General features: G+C 36.6%; 1 protein-coding gene across 5 annotated transcripts in view; it reads left to right on the top strand.

Moving 5' to 3' along the window:
* GLIPR1L2 (GLIPR1 like 2) overlaps positions 1-22,705 on the top strand; it is a 41,646-nt gene extending 18,941 nt beyond the window's left edge. The window contains exons 4-8 of one of the 5 annotated variants that reach the window (XM_032493751.1): positions 2,294-2,379; positions 13,863-13,889; positions 13,972-14,150; positions 18,249-18,312; positions 22,517-22,705. In XM_032493751.1, coding sequence (XP_032349642.1) covers positions 2,294-2,379; positions 13,863-13,889; positions 13,972-14,150; positions 18,249-18,312; positions 22,517-22,524 — 364 coding nt within the window. In that variant the 3' untranslated portion in view covers positions 22,525-22,705. Of the gene's footprint in view, positions 1-2,293; positions 2,448-13,862; positions 13,890-13,971; positions 18,861-22,516 lie in introns of those variants that run through there. The other 4 variants (XR_004324812.1, XM_032493749.1, XR_004324813.1 and 1 more) reach the window with 4 other exon arrangements.
* Positions 22,706-23,078: the final 373 nt, after the last annotated feature.

Here is a 23,078-nt window from a genome sequence, read left to right as displayed (position 1 = left end):
GGACATGTAATTTAAGTCTGGTTGGAGAACCTGTAGATGTCCAGATGTGAACCAGAAGCCAGCACCATGGTATTTCTCAGTGGTATATGGAGGTAGTAAAAGTGGGAAAAGTTACTGTAGGTGGCTTATTCTGGTTGTGTAAGATGGAAAAATCAACATCTGTTTGATGTACTCTGGCCATCGGTCTATGGACAATAGACAGACTATGTGAGTCTGCACTTGGAGAACTTTGAAATGAAGAATCTACCTACAAATTGTAATTGCTAGTTGTCCATTCATGGAGGTGGATTACCGCCTTCATGAACAGACTGGCAAGCAATGAAAGTTTCCATCACCACAGAATTGTGTTCCCACTCTGCAACAGTGTACACCTATTACAAAATGTGAATGGTGGTCTTCTGCTGGACTTAGGGTTTGACATGGGAGTAGTTACCCATCAGGCCACCCAGGCACATGCCCTTACCTAGGGCCTGGACATGTGTTCTCTAGGTGGCAATGTACTGAATATATGGCCAGATGTGAGTCTAAGAAAAGTTCCAGAAAACAACATTCAGAGTCACAACTTGGTCTCAACAAACCACTGGGTTTCTTCTTGGAAAAGGCGAATCCCTAAAGATAGAGACTATTATCTGTTTCTTCAGGCACTGCCAGGGCACTTGTGCGATTTCAGTGGATTTTGCTAGATATAGATACTTACATGTTGTTTCCTCCTAATCCAGCCCAATAATTCCAATTGCAGTTGTGGAAGTATAGATTCAGACTCAAGTTGCTCTAAGTTAAGCTTTTTAGGAACTCAGAACAAGAGGAAGATTAACATGAGAGAGTATTTGCTTGGCATTTCTGGCTACCTAATACAAATAGTTATGTAAAATAGTTACATAAAATTTGTATCTTTGAAAAAGAGGGCCCATTGTATTCTAGCACAGTGTGAATTTGTTTATTATGATTAATTAATGTATTTCTTTATATATTTACTAGTTTATTTGCCTTCCAGAGTTATTCCAGGCCTCAGTTATCAGACATGATCACAGGGTGACTGGCCTATGCTCTGGGTTTTAAAGGAGGTCTTTATACTGAGTAGCTTTTTTGCATAGGTGCAGAGCAGAGGTCCTCCATCCCTGGGGTCTTAAGACAGGATGAGTTCTGCTTTTGTGTTGGAGGCATCCGTTTCATTGATAAAGTGTTAGCGCAGCAAAAGTAGAAGAGTGTACAGGTAAAGGTGACTGAATCAATTCTTGAATTTCTTGAAGGCTAACGTTCTGGCTGAGATCTAAACAAAATTCAGTTCCTCCTTGAAATGATTTGATTATGGAACAGTGAAATTAGAGAATGATGTATGATCTGCAAATAACAGATCTCTGTATATGTGTGAAGTACTTGAAAGCTTGCTGATTGAGGGTATCAGATACCTTTTTGGATATCACCAAAAACTTCTAAGATATGACTCAGAAATTTGATGTTGTGGTTTTTTGAATATGTATTTCTAAGGTTTGACCATTCTTCCAGATGACCCAGAGAGGCCTAACCAGGGACTTAATGCCTAATGTTTGTTTTTATAGTTTACAACTATACAGTGAGTAAACAGCAGTCTTATTTAAATAACCACGATCAATGACCCTCTCCTCTCTCAAAAATATCTTTTCCCTACCTATCTTCTCTTTCTTATTCTAGATTTTTAAAATAAGCTTCCCAATTCATATCTATTTTGAGACTTCTTTTCCTAACTTAGCTCTGGGCAATTGATGTAATAATTTCTTACTTCTCCCCTGTGCTCTGTACAGTGGATTAAAACAACTTTGTAAAATCCCATTTACATGTATTTGCTTGTTTATATACTTATGTATTTTTCATGTAGACCTCAAAATAGTCCATGCAGCTAGGTTTTTGGAACAATAGGCATTTCAGGATTTTGCAAACACTTTAGAAAATTAATATATCATTTCTGTATCTTTTTATACAGTTGTGCCAACCAAAAAGCAATTAATTACAAAACATTCTTTAACATCCATTTTTAAAGGAAACTTTTGCTACAAACTAAAATAAAAGAAGCTTTAAAACTCACTCATATTTAAATTACAATACTTTGTTTCAAAGTCTTGGGGAATTCATTTCAGAAGACTTTTCTGGGGGAAAAAAGAGGTGGAAGATGGCATGTCTAATTTAAGTACTTCCTTGAGTCCATTTTTTAAAATTAAATAACTTTTATAAATTAACTAAATATTGGTAACCATATTATTTAAACTACGTAAAGTTTGAGATTTTTTCTAACTAAACGTTTTCTGCTTTTTTGTAGAGGAGCTCTGGAGAGAAGGCCTTATATACGAGGAGTAATTTGTTCTCATTGTGGCAGCCATGACAGATGCACAGATTTCCTATGCAGTAAGATAAAGAGAATAACTGAAACATGAGAAAATCCATGATGCACTGGATGGCAGGAACATGAAGTGGTGAACGCGAGTCTTTCATTGTCACGTTAATATTGTTCCTTTGATCAGAATGGTATCGTTAAATTGTCAAAGGTGGTAGCAAATAGTATTGTCTTTAGACTTTTCTAAACTGTGCAGCCTTTTCTGCCCTCTCTGACCTCTATTCCTGCCCCTAAGGACATACTAGAATGTCTGAAAGAAGGAATGAGAACTAACGGTTGTTTATACCCTGAAAAAGCTTCACAGTTAATTCTTCAAATAGCAGCCAGTTTGAGAATGACTGCTCTAAAGGATGGGATATTCCAAAACATCCTTAAAGAGAAAAGAAGTAAAGTAGCAAACGTTTGATAACCTTTTATTTTAAATTTTTCCCCCAAGAACATTCAAAAGATAAAAGCTGAAAATATGTTTAATTAAATTCTTCTTTTAGTTTTTCCAAACACGAGAGCATGTAACCCAAAAGTAGAACTATACCTGGAATATATGTGGTAGAGGCGTATTATGCTTTTGTGTTGAAGAAACTAGTGAAAAATTTCATTATAATGCCACGCTGGGGTGACTGTATTGTAACATTTCTTCCCTCGCTTCACTTGAATTGAGATGCAAAGTCTTACTCTTCCTTTTCCTCTTTTCTTTCACTTCCTGAAAAGTTCAGCCCTAAAGCCATTAGGTAGGTCAGAAAAAGGTAGGCACCCACACAGAGGGCATCCAGATGTGACATGTTAGAACCTAAGCAAGATGACAAGGGATCCACACATGATGCCGTGGGCATGGGGAGACAGCCCAAGCAGGGTGAGAACAGTGTCTGCAGGGGGTCTGGCCTTAAATGGGAAGTTAGAGCCCTCATGGAGTGAGGCAAGTGTCCATGCATGAGGTCAGGCTTGGGGTTTCAGACAGATCACGATAAAGGGATGTTCAGGCGGGGGTGACTCAGTGTGTGGTATCAGAGTCCAAGCGAGGTGCAGAGAACATCCACATGGGGTGGGAGGGAGAAGCCTGACATAGAGCATCAGGGTCTGAGCAGGTGAGGAAGGCATCCATGGCGGTATGGTCTGAAACGCTGCTGGAGCCCAAGAAGAATGGAGAGGATTCATATATAGGGGTGGCCTGGAGAGAGGTATTAAAAACTAAGCAGATAAGGGGGCATCCATATTTTAGGGTAACCTCAGATGAAGTGTCAGAGTCCAAACTGGGTGAGATGGCTTGGCAATGGAGGGGTAAGCGCCCTCGTAGGGTAAGAAGGGAATCTACACTTTGGAGAAACCCAAAGCTAGGTTTCAGAGTCTGAGCAGGGTGGGAGGGGTGTCCAAGTGGAGGATCAGACTGAAGGTTGACAGATTAAATATAGGGCACCCAGTTAAATTTGAATTTTAGATAACACATATTTTTAGTATAAAATATTGCATGGGATGTATTTATACCAAAAAGGATTTGTTGTTTTCTGAAACTTGAATATAACAAAGCATCCTATATTTTTATTTGCTAAACCTGGCAACTCTACCACCCTGATGTGGAGTGTCAGAGCCCAAGCAGGACAAAGAGGGCACCCATGTAGGGGAGGGAGCAGAAGCTGTGATGGGTGATTGGAACCATACTGGAGGTTTGATCAAATATGTAAATAGATGAAGGACAATGGAGCTGGTTTTTCTCACTGTCAGAGAATGGAGTACAAATATGCAAAGGAAGAAAACAAGCATGAATCTTGTGGTGATTATTTGGAATTAGAGGTACTGAAACTTCAAGGTTTCAATAAATATAAACATAGATGTGAATATTTGTATATGTATGTATCTACATACATATATTCCCTAGCTCTGAGATGACCTTGGAACAGTGCCTCCCTGCAAGCAATGAGCACAACTAGCACCCAGAAGATGTTGGTTCCTAAGTTCTAGTCTGCACTAAAGGGAACCAGCTCATTGGAAAAAGGTCAGATTCCAGGGCTGGGGCAGGGGAAATATAAGATAAACCCAGAACGTCTTTTCGTCCTTGAAAGCAAAGAAGTGCTCAAAGAGTAATGCGGACATGTGACAAAAAGGACAGACAAGGACATAGAAGCCATCTTAAAGGGCTCTTACTGGTCCAATCTGGGACAGTTTGACCACCAAAATAATGATACTAGCAGTCAATTACAACTCATTGGATAAAACTGGAAACTATGACTCATACTGATATAAATTAATAAATGAATAAATTAAATGTTTGATGAAGAACAGTGTATTCACATAGTTCTGAAGTAACTCCCCACAGAAATACTTAATTACTAAGGGGAAAGAGTAACTTACCAATGGATTAGCCTGGCGGACACAACCTGATAAAATGATCAAACTGGTCATCACCAGTAACAGGAAATACCAGATCTGAAACCCTGCACCACCTGAGAGGCTACAACAAGAAGAGCACAGCATCACTTCTGTGGTGTTCCCACCAAAGATGCACAACCTAATCCAACCTCAGGGAAGCATCAACAAGCCGAAACTGCAGATTTGTTTAAAAAACTGAGGATTTCTCCACAAAATAATGGGCTTATTACCTTCACAAATGTCAGGATCCTGAATGTCAAATTGAGAATGAAGAACTGTCCCAGACCAATGAAAATAGACATGAAAACCTAATGTAATACGTGATTCTGAACATGAGTTTTCTGCTGTAAAGGACACTGTTGGCACAAGTGGCAAAAACTGAGTTCTACAGACTAGATGGTAGAAGCAATGTTAATGTCATGCTTTTGATGGTTGGATTATGGTTACACAGAAGAACGTCCTTGTTTGTAAGAAATATTAAGTACCCTGGGATAATGAGGTGTCATATTGGCAACTTGCATTAAAACAGTTCAAAATAAAAGTTATTTGTACTGTATTGCAACTTTTTTGTAAGTTAAAATTTTTTTTACATTTTTTTAAAGTTTCAAAAAAAAAGTACAAAATCTAAGGAAAGCAAATCAGTTTGAAGTTTTCTGTTACAGTTCAGAGGAGAGATTAGGCTCATTTTGGGATATTTGTAAGATAAATAAAGAGACAAATTTGATTAGTGTTTATGGAGTAAAATTAGCAAGTCTTGGAGACTAACTTGATATGGTAATTAGAAAAAAGAAGAATCTAATATAAATATCAGGTTTGTGGTTTGGGTGGCTAATGGAGCAAGTTATTGAGATATGAATTATGTGAAGAAAGGAAGCTATGGAAAACAGTGGGTTCAGCTTTGATCATTATTAGCTTTAAATCCCTGTTTACCATCTGAGAGATAAAACTAGTAAATTTAAGCTACCAATCAGGGCTGTATCTCAGAATCATTAACATATAGATAAGACTAAAAATGTGGAAAAAGAAAGAACTCGCTCAGTTAAAACACGCTCAAGTACAAGGAGAGAAGAGTAGTACACCAAGAATAGAATCCTAAGATGGGAAAAAAAACCCAGTGAGAAATACTGAAAGAGAATGGAGGAAACAGCAGGAAAGGAACAAGAAGAGGGTACCTTATGGTACCGTTTCGTTAAAATATGCTGACTGAATTGATAATATGAAGATCACTAGGGAACTGAAAGAGGTTTCAGAGGAATAGTTAGGGTAGCAACCAGATTTCTAGGGGTTGAAAGTGAATATAAAATGAAGAAATAGAAAAACCTAGGGCAATATCACCCTGTCAAAAGATATGGTTGAGGAACCTCCAGTTTAAAATAGCATCTAACCAGTAGGTTCCAACAAATCTTCTCCTGGTTCTCCATTAAAATGCCAATAAAAACTCTTTCATTTCACTAATCAACAAATATTTATTTAGTAGTAAATGTGTGCAGATATTGCACCCCACAGGGGGATAAAATGAAAAGGAGAGAGCATTATTTCCTCTTTGAACTTACAGTCTAAGAAGATAGGCAATTAAAATAAGAAATTATATTATAAAGTAAAAAACTATTATTTTAAAATGTTTTTATTTAAAGTTCTATGAGTTTTAATATATATATATAGATTCAAGTTATCTCACCACTCCAGATACAAAACAGTTCGATCACACCAGAAAAACACTCCCTTGTGTTATCCCTTTATAAGGATAGCCACACTTTCCTTCCACTGCTAATTCTGGCAAGCTCCAAGCTGTTTTCACCATTTTTGTTTTGTCTTTCTGAGAAAGTCATTTGAATGGAATCATGTAGTTTGTAACCTTTGAAGACTGGCTTCTTTTGTTCACATGATCCTTTGCGATTCATCCAAGTTATTGTATATATTGATAGTTCATTCTTTCCTTGCTGAGTAGTATTCCATTACAAAGATGTACCACAGTCTATTGATCCATTCACTCATTGAAAGACATCTGAGCTCTTTCCAGTTTTGGGCAATTGTGAACAGAGATCCTATAAACATTTGTGTGGATGTTTTTCCTTCTCTAGGGTAAATACTCAGAAATGAGACTGCTGGATCTTATGGCAAACATGTGTTGAACATTGTACATAAATGCCAAATTTGTTTCCACAATGGTTGTACCATTTCTCATTCCCACCAGCAATGCGTTTGCTTTGTTTTCTCATGAGCACTTGGTATTGTTGCCATTTTTATTTTAGTCTTTCTGATTGATGTATGGTGGTATCTCATCTTGCTCTTAATTTGCATTCTCCTAATGGCTACTGATGTGGAACATCTTTTCTCATGCTATTTGCTCTCATTATGTCCTCTTTGGTGAAGTGTCTGTTCAAATCCTTTGCCCATTTTTGAGTTGAACTCTTTATTTTGAGTTTTGAGAGTTTTTTATACATCATAGGTGTAAATTCTTTGATTGATAAGTGATTTGAAAATATTTTCTCCCAGCCTGTAGCTTGTCTTTTCATTCTCTTAACAGTGACTTTCATGAAGCAAAGTTTTAAATTACAATCAAATCCAACTTATCAATTTTTTTTTCTTTTATGGATTGTTCTTTTGTTTTTGTGCCTAAGAACTCTTCACCTAACCTGAGTTTGAAGATTTTCTCCTAGATTTTCTTCTAAATGTTTTATAGTTTTACACTTAGATCTATGATCTATTTTAAGTTAACTTTTGAATAAGATGTGAGATTTATGTTGAAGTTATTTGATTGATTGATTGATTGATTGACTACATGTAGAAGACCAACTATTCTACCACCACTTGTAGAAAAGACTATCTTTTCACCACTGAATTGCTTTTGCACTTTTGTCAAAAGTCAGTTGAGCGTATTTGTGTGGGTCTATTCTGGGTTCTCTATTCTGTTCCATTGATTTATGTGTCTGTCCCTTCACCAGTCCACACTGTTTTGGTTACTGTGGCTATATAAAAGACCCTTAATATCAGGTAGAGTGATTCTCCTACTTTACTTTTAAAATATAGTTGTAGCTATTCTAGTGCCTAGCCTTTCCATGTAAGTTTTAAAATAAGCTTGTCTATGTCTATAAAAAGCCTTTCTGGGATTTTGATAAAAATTGTATTAAAGCTATAGATAAATCTGAATGGATATTGACTATACCGAGTCTGCCAATCCATAAACACAGTTTGTTTTTCCATTTTGGGGAGGCACATTTTGAGTTCTTTTACCAATGTTTTGTGGTTTTCAGACTATATATTCGGTATATGTTTTGTTAGAGTTATCTCTTAAGTTTTTTTTTTTTTTTTTTTTTTTTGGAACTATTGTAAGTGGTTTAAAACTTTTTGGTTATCTTTTCTGTTTCTGATTTCTAGTTTGATCCCATTTTAGTCAGAGAACATACTGCATATGGATTTCAGTTCTTTTAAGTTTTTTAGGTTTGTTTTTGGCCTAAGATATGTTCTACTTTGGTATATATTCTATGGGTGCTTTAAAAAGAATGTGATTCTGCTATTTTGGGGTATAGTGTTCCATACATGTCAATTCGATTCTGTTGGTTGATGGGGTTGTCCTTCTACATCCCTAATGATTTTCTGTCTAGATATTCTATCAATTTTTGAGAGAAGGATGTTGAAGTTTCTGGCTATAATTGTAGATTTCACTATTTTTCCCTTTTAGTTCTGTCAGGTTTTTTCATGTGTGTTGGAACTCTGTTATTCGGTGCATATACAATTAGAATTTTATACTTGCTCTTGGCGACTTGACCATTTTATCTATACGTAGTGTTTCTCTTGGGCATTGGATGAAGGTAGTCAAAAGGAACTAACTTGTGGTTGTAAGATAAATAAGTACTAGGGATGTAATGTACAACATGGTAAATATAATTAACACTGCTGTAAGTTATATCTGAAAGTTATTAAGAGACTAAATCCTAAGAGTTCTCATCACAAGAAAAAAATATCTTTTTCTTTTTCTTTTATTTTGTGTCTATATGAGGTGATGGATATTCACTAAACTTCTTGTGGTGATTTCATGATGTGTATAAGTCAAATCATTATGCTGTACACTTTAAACTTATATTGCATTGCAATACCAATTATATCTCAATAAAACTGGAAGGAAAAAAATAAGTAATGTCCCTCTTTATCCCTGGCAATTTTTTTTACACTGAAGTCTATTTTGTCTATATAAATATAGGCACTTCAGCTTTCTGTTAATTTATGTTTGAACAACCCATTTTTTTTATAGACAGCATGTGGTTGGATCATGTTTTTTAAATCTATTCTGACAATCTCTGTTTTAATTGATATATTTAGACCACTTACATTTAGTAAAATTATTAATTATTAAATGTGTTTGAAATAAGGTCTACCATTTGATTTGTTTTCTGGATTTTTTTTTTCCTTTTTTTTTTTTTAATTGCTGTTTCCCTTTTTATGCCTTCTTTTACGTTAAACCCTTTTCATTGTTTCATTTAATTTGTCTATTATGGTTTCTTTGTATCTCTTTATAAAAATTTTTTCACTTGTTGTCCTAGGGATAACAACATATGTACTTTTCACAGTCTATTTAGAATCAATATTTTACCACTTCAGTTGGAATTTGGAAACTTTACCATGGTACAGATCTCTTTATCTTCCCCCATAGTTATTTTACATATTAAATCTACATACACTGAAAATGCCATCAGTGTTATACTTTTTGTTTTCAACTCTCAAATATATTTTAAATAACTCAAGAGGAGAAGAGTAGTCTATTATATTTATCCAGATAGTCTATTTTTTTTTTTTTTTAACCATTTGTGGCTCTCCCTTCATTCCTGATAGTTCAAGTTTTCTTCTGGTATCATTTACGCTGTATGTGAAGAATTTATTTTAGCAATTCTTTTAGAGCAGGTTTGTTGGCTACAAATCTTCATTCAAAAATGTTTTTATTTCCTTTTCATTTCTGAAGGTTATTTTTTCTGGATATAGAATTATTTTCTTGACAGTCCTTTCCTTTTAGCACTTTGAAAATATTGTAGCAGCCTCTTCTGGCATCTATAGTTTCTGATGAGAAACCCACAGTCATTTAACTCTTTCTTGTTATTCTCTTCTGACCTCTTTCAAAATTTTATTGTATTTTTTTGTATTTAATTCTCAGCAGTTTGACTATAATGTGTCTGAGCATGAATTTCACTGGGTTTGTTCTGCTTGAAGTATATTTAGCTTCTTGAATCCATAGGTCTGTATCTTTTTCCAAACTTGAGAAGTTTTCAGCCATTATCTTCCTATTTATTTTTTTCCAGCAACACATTCTTTCTCTTCTCTGACTGGGACTCTGATGACGTGAGTGTTAGACTTTTTGTTGTCCCACAGTTTCCCTGAGACTCTCTTCATTTTTTTTAATCTTCAGTCACTCAGATCGTATCATTTTTGTTGACCTCTCATCTTTGAGTTCACAAACTCTGTCCCTTGTCATCTCTACTTTGGTAATGAGTCCTTCCAGTGAGTTGTCTTGGGTTTTGGTTTTTTTAGTGAGACCTGGAAGCAGAAAACCAAGCCAAGCCATGCCTGGACTCCTGACCACAGAAACTGTGAGATAATAAATGTGTGTTGTCATAACTTTGTGGTAATTTGTTACACAGTATAGAAAGCAGATGATACCGAAAAAAGACTGGTATATCATCTATACAAAAAAGACCCAAGAAAAAGAGAAAAAACAAACCAAAAATGGCAAAATAATACTGCCATCAATCACCAGAATATAGTACCATGGAATAGATAGAAAATGAGAACAGATATACCATAAAGCAACTTAAAACAAGAGAACAAAGCAAAGACACAAAAGTCAAGGAAGGCATGGCAAAATAACAGAAGATAAAAACACTGGTAGGGCATACAAAAAACGTGGGGAAAAAAAGGCAAAACAATTACATAAGTGAATATCACACTGAAAACAGACAAGGAACCAAGAATGCTGGAAAATACAGTAAGGGATATGGAGGTCATGACTGAGAACTGCAAGCAAGGAATTTAAAAGATTAAAGAGAAAATTATAAACATGCACTGATAAATTCAATATGTGAATAATTAGAGGCCCTGAAAAACAGAACCAAAATAATAGAACAGAAAATAAAGCTATAGATAGATAGACACTTAAAAAAATAATTAGAACTTCAGGAATAGAAATTCTAGAATGTGCACACACTGGAATGTAAATTGATACAGCCACTATAGAAATTAGTCTGGAAGTTCCTCAAATATTTAAAAATACAACTACCATATGATCCAGCAATTCCACTTCCTGGTATTTATCCAAAGAAGATGAAAACACTAACTTGAAAAGATGTATGCACCCCCATGTTTATTGCAGCATTATTTACAATTTCTAAGATATGGAAACAACGTAAGTGTCCACTGATGGATGAATGGATAAAGAAAATGTGGTATATATATATATATATATATATATACATACAGTACAATCTTATTGAACCATGAAAAAGAAGGAAATCTTGCCATTTATGACAACATGGATGGACCTTAAGGGCATTATGTTAAATGAAATAAGTCAGACAGAGAAAGACAAGTACTGTATGATCTCATCTGTATGTAGAATAAAAAACAAACAAAAGAACCAAGCTCCAGATCCAGAAAACAGATTGGTGGTTGCTAGAGGTGAGGGTTGGAGGGTGGGTGAAATGGGTGAAGAAGTCAAAACTTCCACTTTCAGTTATAAAATAAGTCATGGGATGTAATGTACAGCATGGTGACTATAATTAATACTACTGTGTTGCATATTTGAAAGTTGCTAGGAGGGTAAATCCTGAAAGTTCTCATCACAAGAAAAAAAAATTGTAACTATGTATGGTGACAGATGTAAATTAGACTTACTGTGGTGATCATGTCACAAAGCATACAAATATTGAATCATTATGTTGTACAACTGAAACCAATAGGTTTTATGCCAATTATACTTCAATTAAAGTAAAATAAAATAAAATAAAATAAAAACAACCTTAAAAAGAAAAAAGAAGTGTATACGGTGTGCCAGGGAGAAGTGACACAAAATAGTCACCATTTAGACATTGCTTATAAGTTAGAAGAAAAGAAAGAATCCTTTAAGCATCCAAGCAAAAATGTAAAATCATTTATTAGAGAGTTCAACAGTCTGAGTTGAGTCAGAAAAACAGCCACTCTAAATATTCTGAGAATACAGTGTTTAGAGTAGGAAATATAGCTTACATGAAGGTTGTAAACTCTGTGGTAGCAAAGATCAGAGAAGTTGCCACGAAAGAGCAGAGAAGGCATAGTCAAAAGTTCAGGGAAGCAGACACTGAAGACCTCTTAGACAGGAATAGGTGGGTCTCAAAAATTTTCCAGGAAATTGCTGCTATTCTCAAGAGTCTTTGAGAAGTCTTCTGCCAACTCTCTCATTGTTCAGCAGCAAAGCGGACAGTTTCCCATTCTACCAAGAAACCACTGTGAATCTCACATCCATTGAGGTCTCTGGCTAACAACTACCTCTGAAGAATAATGGTCTCTCCAATACAAAATGGACATTACACGGATGTGGTCATAATGCCACGTTGGCATTTGACAGTCTGCACAGAGGGGAAAAGTTCAGGCTGGACTCAAGCTTCTCTACAATAACAGTCAATGCTAAGAGATGGTGGAGTGATGCCTATGTTGTCCTTAATGCAAGAAATGACAACCAAGGATTTATATGCAGCCAAATTTATTCTTCACATATAAGCAAACCAACAAACATTGTGGGAACATGCAGTAACTTGTGGTATATGGTAGTCTTGAGCACTTCCTCAAGACTGAATGACTTTCACCAAAATGATGAATGGAAAAGCAAAAAGCTGCACTGAAAGAACTACCCCTAAGCATTGAATTTTAACTGATAGATAAAGACTAAAGCAAACCTGAAGGTTGTAATTACAAAACTAAATGTACATGTAATAAATTCTGGCATATACAAATGGTGTAATTAATGAAACTTGGGAGGAGAAGACAGAGGTAGAAAAATGTGCTTAATTTCTTCAACTTTTATAGCCAGGGGCAAAAGATATTATTTAAGGCAGATAAATCAAACAATAGAGATGTAAGTAAATTTGGATGTATTTAAATATTTAATCAAGCGCAAAAGTAAAGGAAGAACGTAGTCAATGAAAATTAGTGATGCGAACTGAAAAGTCAAAGAACAAACATACTAATTACATCATTACTCTTACTAAGCAATCAATACACAGAATGAATTAGAGAAAATACAGACTACGTGGTAAAAGATTTTTTCTAAGGAGCTTGAAAATAGAAATGATTTCATAAAATATGAGGTAATAAATAATACCAAGCACAAGAGGATTAAAATAACCTGAAAGACTCAACAGAAGGTCAGTTCATCTCCAAGGTGCCTGAAGAATGATTTCTAGGTTTTCCTCTAAGGGTAGTATCATTGCAAGACAAGGCCCTGGTGGACTTTGGGCTCTCCACATGTGAGACCTCATTTATCCTCCCACTCGCCTTCCTAGTGGAATCTGGGAATGATTGTTTGACCTTCTCTGCCCCGGTGAGCAGAGTAAAGGAAATCTGTTTCCTGAAAAGCATTATGATAGCATTGGGCTAGATAGCAAAAAACAATGAATACCAGGCTCTGCGGTTAACCTTGCTATCCAGGAAATGAAGAGCAACTAAAAGCTTCTGAAGATAATAATTGAATGAGAATAGTGAGTAGATTCAGAAGATTAATTTGGAGTGATCTTGGGGAAGGAGGAAAAGAGAAATTAAAAAATAAGATGTTATAGGATCCTCGAATGTTGAAGCTGGAACAATCTTTAGATGGCACAAGTGAAGTGGCTTATTTTAATTGACAGGACGGTTTAGAGACAGAATCAGTACTAGAATCCTCGTCTCTTCACCCCCACACTTCTATGCTCTTTCCAGCGGACCAGGCTGACTTTTACTAAAATAAAATATATTGTGCTTTACAACTGGCTACTGGTTGGGGGGGGCACATCAAAGATGAGGGCATGGTGCCCAAGCACTAGGAGTATGATGTTATTATTGTTGGGGAAAAGTATCTTTTATTCTAGAGAAAGAAGAAATTTTATATAATTCTTTATGAACTTTTTTTTCTTTCTAGGTAATGCAGATCGTGACCAAGCCATATGTATGTATTGTTGTCCTTTATTTCTTGAACAATTTAGCTACTTTTTGTGAAATGCAGCTTCCAATTGCTTGTTTATTTACAGATTACCGATTTTGGTATCCAAGATGGGAAGTGCCCCGGCCAACTATATGTGATCCACTGTGCATATTTGTTTTCCTACTGAGAATTCTGTGCTTTTCACTATGTGCCACAATTGTTTTGATAATACAGTCTCATTTTCCAAATATATTATTGGAAGAAGAGATGGTGTCTGCCCCTGAGGTAACTGGGCCAGCAAAGGGGCAGGAAACGATAGAGGAGGAGGACGAGGAGGAGGAGGGAGAGGAGGAGGGAGAGGAGGAGGAAGAAGGAGTGGAGGGGGAGGAGGGAGAAGGGGACAGGGAAGAGGAGGAAGGGAAAGTAGGGGAGGAAGAGAATGAGGAGGGGTAAGATTTACCACTAGCACAAGACAAAAATGTAATACAAAAAAAAGGCAAAAAATATCCCCCAAAAAACAAATGGGAAAAAAAAAAACCAACATGGAGTTTTAACGAGAAAGAATACACACAAACCACTATTGCAAAAACTTTTATTCCTTTCTTTTTCCCATATTTATTCAATGAATTTAAATTAAAAAAATAAAGAAACAAACAAAAACCATATATTTATAATAAGTACTGTAAGGCAAGTTCTTAGACACTAAGAACAAATAAAGATACGATGAAAGAAATACTGAAGAAAAGATTTGGCCAGTCTAATTAATCTTAAGATCGCACAATGCTATCCTGATAAAGGAGGAAATTTCCATGTTCTAACTATGTTTCTGTCTACGTGCTTTAAAATTTTCTTAAGTGGGTTAAAAAGTCTCTCGAGTATTAAATAAGATTATACATGTAAGGTGCTCAGGACCGTTCCAAGTTCAGGACAAGCATTTGATAACTTTTGGTCTTGTTCTCATCATTCCTATCATAACTGTTATTGGTAGTGGTGTTGGTGGTGGTGGTTTTCTCCACGTGCTATCAAGGCATCTAATACCATTCTCTGTCTCTGTAGTATATGTCTGGAATGGTTTAAGAGTTATTTGTACATGCTGCTAGGAGACAAATTTATTATTTCTACTTCATGTTCAATATTTAATTAAAGTCTCGCTGTAATTCTTTACTGGGCCATATAATTTGTTACCACCAAGGGCTAATAAATGTCAAAAGTTTAATTAGTTGTGATTGAGCAGTCTGGCTGCTTCCAAATTTATTTGATAAAATAAAATAAAATAGTTATTTACTTGCAGTTATTCAATATGTATAGTAAAAGTTCATAAGCTAATAATATAAATTAACTTACTGCTTGTAGTACTAATAAGTGAACTGAATAAAAGTACCTAACATAAGCAAAATACCTCAGATGGAACTAACTCTATGTTTATTAAGTATGTCATACTGAAAGCCTGTTCTTAAATGGGACAAGATGAGAATTATACAAAAAAGCCATGAACTGTTCTCTTGTATTTGGTAGTTTCTGCTTGTTTGTTTGTTTTCACCTGCTTTATTTTGTTTTTCTCAAGAGCTCTGCTGTGTGTGTGTGTGTGTGTACACACATAAAATTTCCGTAAAGTCAGCCTCTTGAAGTAACCCAGCCTCCTGAAATAAAGCCTTAGGTACAGAAAAGGGCTGATTCTCTTCAGTGATTTTATTTATTATTATTATTATCTTGCATTTGTGTACCACTTCATAGCTTAGAATACTTATTTTTATTACACAAGTTACAGGTTGTCTCCTTCAGCTAGCTCAAGGGATTTTAGTGTGAATCCCAGAGATGTCTGGGAAAACTACCCTTGTTCTGTTTCCATGGCACTGAGTTCAGGAAGGTACTTTCGCCAGGATATTTTAGCACAGACGGTCTGGGTGTGATGGAGAAGCATTTGATTAATTTCTTAAAGTACGCGTATTCTATTCTGCATTGTAAAACTGAAACTGTTGAGATGCTCCTGGCCCTGGTAAGGCAGTCTCCAGCACGTGTTTGTACCGCATTATGTGCAGGAATATCCCAGCATATGCCTCCAATCCTTCATTCATTTATACTTTAATCTCTGCCACCATACCTCTGCTAGTGAGGTTTAGTACTAGGAAGTCTGTGCCCTCTTGGTCCTGGAGAATATTGCTGCCCTCTGCCGTATGTCCTGACATTCTTTTGTGTCTTTTACATGAGTAAAAACTGTCTGATGTTCCCAAGGGTTTGGGCCTTGTTTATCTGTCAGTCCATTTATATGGTTACTATAGCAGTTGTGCAGAGTGGCAGCCAATGGAAATGACACATAAAGACTCCCTATTCAATATGGGTAAATCTCTGCAGGGAAAACTTGGGGATCATGAAGGGGACAGAGATGATACCGTGACACCCTTTTGGTTTTCTGTTTACCCTGGACTCAGCTAAGGGCTTGAGAGAGTGTGAAAGAATCAGTACACCATGCTATATCATATGGGTTGCAGTATCTGTCCCCAGTTTGTCACTTGCCTTTGTACTTGTCTAGGGTGCTGTTTAAAATTTTTCTGTGTAGCAGGAAAGATGGCAGTCAGTAACCCTAGGCCTGTGTTCTTATATCTTACAAAGAAGGGGAAAAAAATTTGCCTTACCAGCTCCATCCCAAAACTCAGGAAGTACTCTGATGGGCTTAGCCTGGATCATGATCTCATTCCTGAGCAAATGGCCATACCCAGAGAATGCAGACAAAGACCAGGCAAGACTCTGGCTCAATCTAGGATCTGTGCCCATTCCAATACGTGGAAGAGCATGTCACCAACACGGACAGCCAACCATGGCTATAAAGAGCTAGTGGATGGGGAAATGTTCTGTACGCAGAAACCAGAAACACCAGAGTCCCCACAGTTAATTGCAGCAACGTGCCCCTACAGTTTTTCCCAAACTGATAGCCAGTTGTCTTGAAATCACTTTTTGAATCATTAGTTAATCCCCAGGTATGTTTGGGCATATACTAGGACAAAAAAAATCCCATTGCAATTTTGGCCAAATACAATTTTGATTTGCACTTGAAAATGTTGAATTAAAGTTAAATCGATCTCTTTCCTATATACTACAAGAATTCTCAGAGCCTTTGATAGGCTGTATTTGAATGCGGGATCTCTAGGGCACGTGGAAAATATGAAGAGTAGTTTTCCACCCTTCTTACCATCTAGCGCTTTCTCACATATCTGGTCTGTTTTCAAGAGAGTATAGTTTGGTAAATGCTGCCATATATTAAATCTTATAAACATTTGCATTTAGTTTAAAATTTTTAATTTTATTCCATTGATCTGTCTAGTTAGGTTAGTGGTAAGAAATGGATTATGCCGAGGTGATGGTTAATTTTATGTGTCAACCTGACTGGGCTAGGAGATGCCCAGAGAGCAGGTAAAACATTCTTTCTGGGTGTGTCCGTGAGGGTACATCCAGAAGATATCAGCATTTGAATCAGCAGAGCCAGTATAGAAGACCCCCTCACCAATGTGGGTGAGCATTATCCAATTTGCTGAGGGCGCTAATAGAACGAAAAGGTGGACGAAGGGCAAATTCACTCTTTCTGCTTAAGCTGGGCATCCATCTTCCTCCGCCCTCAGACATCAGCACTCCTGGTTCTCAGGCCTTCAGACTCAGATGGGGACTTACACCATTGGCTACCCTGGTTCTCAGGCCTTCGGGCTTGAACTAAGACTGCAGCACCAGCTGTCCTGGGCCTGCAGCTTGCAGATGGCAAATCATAAGACTCCTCAACCTCTGTAATCGTGTCAGCCTCTCCCTCATAATAGACTCCTTTCTGTTTACCTCTATATCTCCTATTGGTTCTGTTTCTCTGGAGAACCCTAATACAGCTGAGATGCTGTTAACCTAGGTCTCTTGAACTAGGAATATCACATCCGCCTCGCTCCTCTCCCTCTCCCAGACACATACTCCCTCACTACATGAGACTTAAGGAAGGCAAAGTAACACTTTACTGTTAGCAAGGACTTTGTCCCCACTAAAGAACCATAGGGAGCTTGATTAAGCTCTGTCCAACTATGACCTGTGCACTCTCCCACCCCAATACCTATCCCTGGATCTCAGGATTCACCATTGAATAGAACTGAAAGCCATACCTACCTGCCAATTACCAGAGGAAACAGAAGCCAAAGAATTTAGCAGATGTCTATCCCAGGTCTATCCTGTATGAGTAAAGATAGAAATGTTACAACTCCAGAAGGAGATGTCCCTAAGTATGGCGCAAAAATAGAGACGAAATCACACCCATGTTTATTGGGACTTTTTTTTTCCTTTGACTGCTCCATTCCAAATAACATGGCCAAGCCAGTGCAATGGACTATGATTAATCAAATTTAATATTCCTGCTAGAGTGGAGTAAGAGGACTAGAATGCATAAGAAGAGCCCGAGGCCAGTTTCATCATTTTTACACCGGTAAGATTCTTATTATTATTGTTATAGTAATCTAGTACATTTTCTCATCTCTCTTAAAGAAATCTCTCCTTATTTTTCTTTCTTCAATTTTTTTTTCTATTCTTACTGGGATTATTTTTTCACGTTACAGACAAATCCCATTAGTATCTTTAATTGGGATTTTTAATCATTGTGATTGTATGAGATTTATATTTTAAATAAGTGAAAATGGACACTTCTTATTGTGGTTTTCCAATTCAGGATATTAGCTCCATATTTATTCTACTTATTTATGTACTGTCACTCATTTCTTACTTGCTTTCCTCTGTAGGACACTAGTTTTTGCTCTGCCTCTTAGCTTTTTCTTCCACGATTTTTTCTATTTCTTCCTTGAGAGCTTCTCCCTCATATTCCTTGCTTTTTCCTCTCCTCCTGCCGTCATAATACATTCTTATATTACAACAGTAACATAAGCATATGTATGTATTTGACTCCAGCTTAACAGTTTTGTCATTTACACATAATCATTAGGATAATTATTAAGACTTAAATAAAATTAATGATCTCAATTAAGAGGTTATTTACTATCAAAGGACTTTTGCATAAAAATTACTATTTACCTATTGTAATGCTAAACTTATTATTTATATTCAAATAAACAAAATTATGAACATGAATTTTATTAAACATGTAGTAAACAATTGCCTCTCCTTAAAAAATAGATTATAATTGCAGCTTTAGTATAAGGTATTCTGTTGAACTATTTATGTAATTTAAAAGCAAGAAAAAATAGTATTTTTGTAAATATAATAATTTTAAAACTTTGTCCTATTCTAAAATCTTAGTACATTGGGTTTAATTCCTTCTTTACTATTTCTACTTTTGATTTGTTTATAGAGATTTAATAACACTTATGTTGCTACCCTCCCAGGATGACACCCAAGGAAACCTTCCTCTCAGTAGGTTCTATTTTATCGTTGCCCTCTCGAGCTCTGACACTCAGGAATTAAGATCCTCCAAATCTGAGACAGATGCTGGATTATGGCTACTTTAACAAAGTACCACAGGGGTGGGAGTATAGCTCAGTGGAAGAGTACATACTTCGTGTGCATGAGGTCCTGGATTCAATCCCCAGTACCTCCTCTAAAAATAAATAAACCTAATTAACGCCCCCCACCAAAGTAAAATAAATAATACAATAATAAATAATTTTTTAAAAAGTACCACAAACTTGGTGGCTTAAAACAAAAAAAATTTATTCTTTTATACTTCTGGAGGCCAGAAGTCCAAAATCAAGATATAGGTTGGGCCATCTTCCCATTGAAGCCTAGAGGAGGTGAAGCTTCCTTGCCTCTTCCCGCTTCCAACAGCCCAAGGCATTCTAACAGCCCAACTCCGATCTTTGCCTCCAAGGATGTGTAAGATCCCCTATCCAAATAAACCACTGACGTCCCTGTCAGACTTTGGGCCCTTTGGTCTTGAGGCTGGGCATGTAGTACAAGGCTTGCAGGCCTGCAGGGTGCAGCCCAAAAGGTGCCTTGGCTGGGGATGCTGATATCTCTCTGAATAACTTCTCCTGAGGTAGCCTTTCTTTTTCCTCCTCCTGCACAAATCAGAAACTAGCTATCTCCTTTGTCTCCCCGGTCTGATATCGGCACCATCCCTTCCTACCTTCTTCTTCATACCTGGAGTGTAGATGTGAAATTTAGATGGGGCAGCTGTCTTGTGACCGTGAGATAAGAAGCATGAGTGGAAAAGCCACACACTAAGGATGATGAAGCAGAAAGAGAGGAAGAGCTGGAAACAGTGACATCATTGTTGGTGCTGCACCTGCCCTGGACTCCTCACCTCTGGATTTCTTATTATTTTAGAAAAAGTATAGCCCATTGTAGTTAAGCCACTATAGATGAGGTTTTGTGCAACTAAACCTTCCCTTCCTTCAAGAACAACCTCAAGACAGTAAAACTCAAGACGAAACAGCAGTGTTAATGGACTGCATTCCCCGGCCTAACTGCCTGGGTAAACTTATGAGCATCAATCATGTTGATTAGTGATTTAGTATCAGCATATCTTAGCAGCTCTACCCAAGTAGCTGGCATCTTATTTTAAATAACAGATAGTAGATATTTTCATTCTATTTTTCTTGTTCTTTCTGTTTTAAATCAAAGTGTGACCTTCTGAAGTTGTTAAGTTATAGTCTCATCAGTGACAGATGTCGTCCTCACAGACAGACTCTTAGTACCAACTGACTTGTTCATGTGTGCAATTGCCTTTGCCAGCTTTGATTCTAGGTATCAGATGACCGCAGATACCCCCCCACGGAAAAGTTTCCTGTTTGGTTTCTTATCTGACTAGCTCTTTCTCTCTTCCTGGTTCAGCCTTTCTTACTGACTTTGGCCAAAGCTTTTAATCCTCCTTGCAACAAACAGCCCCATGAAATCCTGGCTGAGCTTACCTACAATGAGCAAAGTTGACAGAAAAAACAAAGAGAGAGAGAGAGAGAAAACAAAAATTGCAATATCAAGAATAAAACAAAGGATGCTACTAGAGAAGTCTTAGAGAAATTAAAAGAATGATAAGTAAATACAGTGAGTAACTTTTTGTCAAGAGATTGAACAATTTAGACAGAATGGGTAAATTCTTGAAGAACCACTTCGAGAACCAACATGAGAATAACAAAAAGAATTTGAAATGACTTCACGTCAAAAATTGTGAAAGATCTGAGACTGAATCTTGCTTGCAAGTCAACAAGTTAGTCAACCACAATTGCAAGGATTCTAAACAAAAATACAAGACCTCTGGGTCAAAGACAAAGGACAGTATTCTACTCACAGCAATGCTAATGAATTAAAGCTTTTAAAAACATTTTCATTTCTTAAATTTTATTTATATTAAAGATATACCTATGTATAATTTAATAATACTATAAGGCCTGTAATAAAAGCATAATATATTTGCCCTGGAACTGTAGCTAAGAAAACATACTTTAGAAGATGCTTTAGCTATGAAACTGCAGAAAGAAGACAGAAAAAAAGAATTCAAAGGAAACCGCAAAATTGCTACTGAAACCGCTATTTCCTTAGGGTTGAGCAAGTTCAAAATAATTTCCTTCTCAGAAGTGAGACGTCACCTAAGCTAAAATGTGTGGCTAGTTAAATAGTGTAAACACTGGATAAGTCTCGGTGCACTAAGATTTTATTGGCTGCTTTATCTCTTTGACCATTTGTATCTTGTATCCCTACCTATAAATGCTCAGGTTATATTTAGGTGCCTAACAAGTTTAACTCATGAATGACCAAGTCTAGCAGCATTAGTCAATGTTATGTACCCACTTAGTAAACACAAGCATTCATCTATTAATGTTTATTCATTTCTGCATGTTGATTGAATTAGAAAGTACATTTATCCTGTTTGAATTTACGATGATTTTTTTTATATGTAGCCATCACAATTATCTTAGGATAATTGGTATCAGAAAAGGATTGTTTAGCTTGAGAGAAGAAGTTTCCTTAAATCTGTAAAAGCGGAACATAAAAGAACTGGCAATATTGAAAATAAAAAGTCATAAAATGTATAATCATCCTCCTCAGTTTATTCAGTCCCATGTAATTAATATTTGTTCTGCTTGCATCTAGTTTTTCCATTAGTTTTGGGAATTTTTTAACCAGCTCAGTTTGATGATCTTGAAGTTATCAAAAACCTGCACTTGTCAAAAGTCTTTTCCATGAATATCTCTGAAGATAAAATATTTTTGCAGAAAACCTTTTGCAAAGGCATCTGAGCAAAACAGAAACTCTCTGTAAATGACAAAGCTTTTTAAAAATGCCCATTACTAAAGAGCTGATGAGAATGCATCGAATGGAATTTTTGAGGAAATTTGGTTATTTCTGTGACAGATAATATTTTTATGATAGTATATGATTTGGCCACCCACGATGGCTGTTCTTTCTCTCTGTACATCCCCTGCTTGACCAGTCCCTGCTTCACCTACATCCTGACTCCCATGACTGACCTTCCCTCTTCATCACAGAGCCTAATTAGTAAATGCCTACATACTTGCCCCAGCCCCAGCTGGTAACTGTTCTAATCTTTCGATCAGAACATCTCCACTAGAATAGCTTATTATCTCATTAAGGGAGGTACGCCTCTGCTGGTTTCCCTGGTAACCAATGAGCCAACCTGATGTCAATTTCCTATATAAGTGGTAACCTCCCTCTCCACTCAGCTCAGTGATAAAGACTGCTGCCAAGTCTCGTCTCTGTCTGCCACATAACAGTGGGGTGTCGCTCCAGGACCTTCCTTCAGCCATGTAAGATTCGCCTGCCTGTGAAACCAAGTGATGTCTCTGTCACTGACTCCGGGCTCTTTCTTCTGTCTCGAAGCTGGGCAAGTACGGGGCTTGCAGTCCTGCAGGATGCATACAGCCCAACAGGTAATAACTGAAATTGTGACTGATAATACTACACCAGGACATTTCAGATTTTCAGGAATTTCAGATAATTTCTGAAACACTTACAACATATAGCTGTAAAAACACAATGTAATCCTAGATCACATGAACTTGAAAAGCATTTGTGTTAGTTTCTGTTATATTTTAATTCATATAAGTGCTTGTTTGTTTTAAGCCAATTAAATAGAGCTATTTTATAAATTTATCTTAGCAATACCGCCCAGAGGTAGATACGTATCACACATCTACTATGTAGATATAAACACACATGAACTTACAGACAGATGCAATGACTTTATTGTCTCGTTTTAAAATTTCAGCCATGACACAGGTACAA

This window comes from Camelus ferus, chromosome 12 (genome assembly GCF_009834535.1).
Source record: "Camelus ferus isolate YT-003-E chromosome 12, BCGSAC_Cfer_1.0, whole genome shotgun sequence".
NCBI lineage: Eukaryota > Metazoa > Chordata > Mammalia > Artiodactyla > Camelidae > Camelus > Camelus ferus.
Note: the sequence above shows the minus strand (reverse complement) of the source record. Positions and strands in the feature narration are given on the sequence as shown.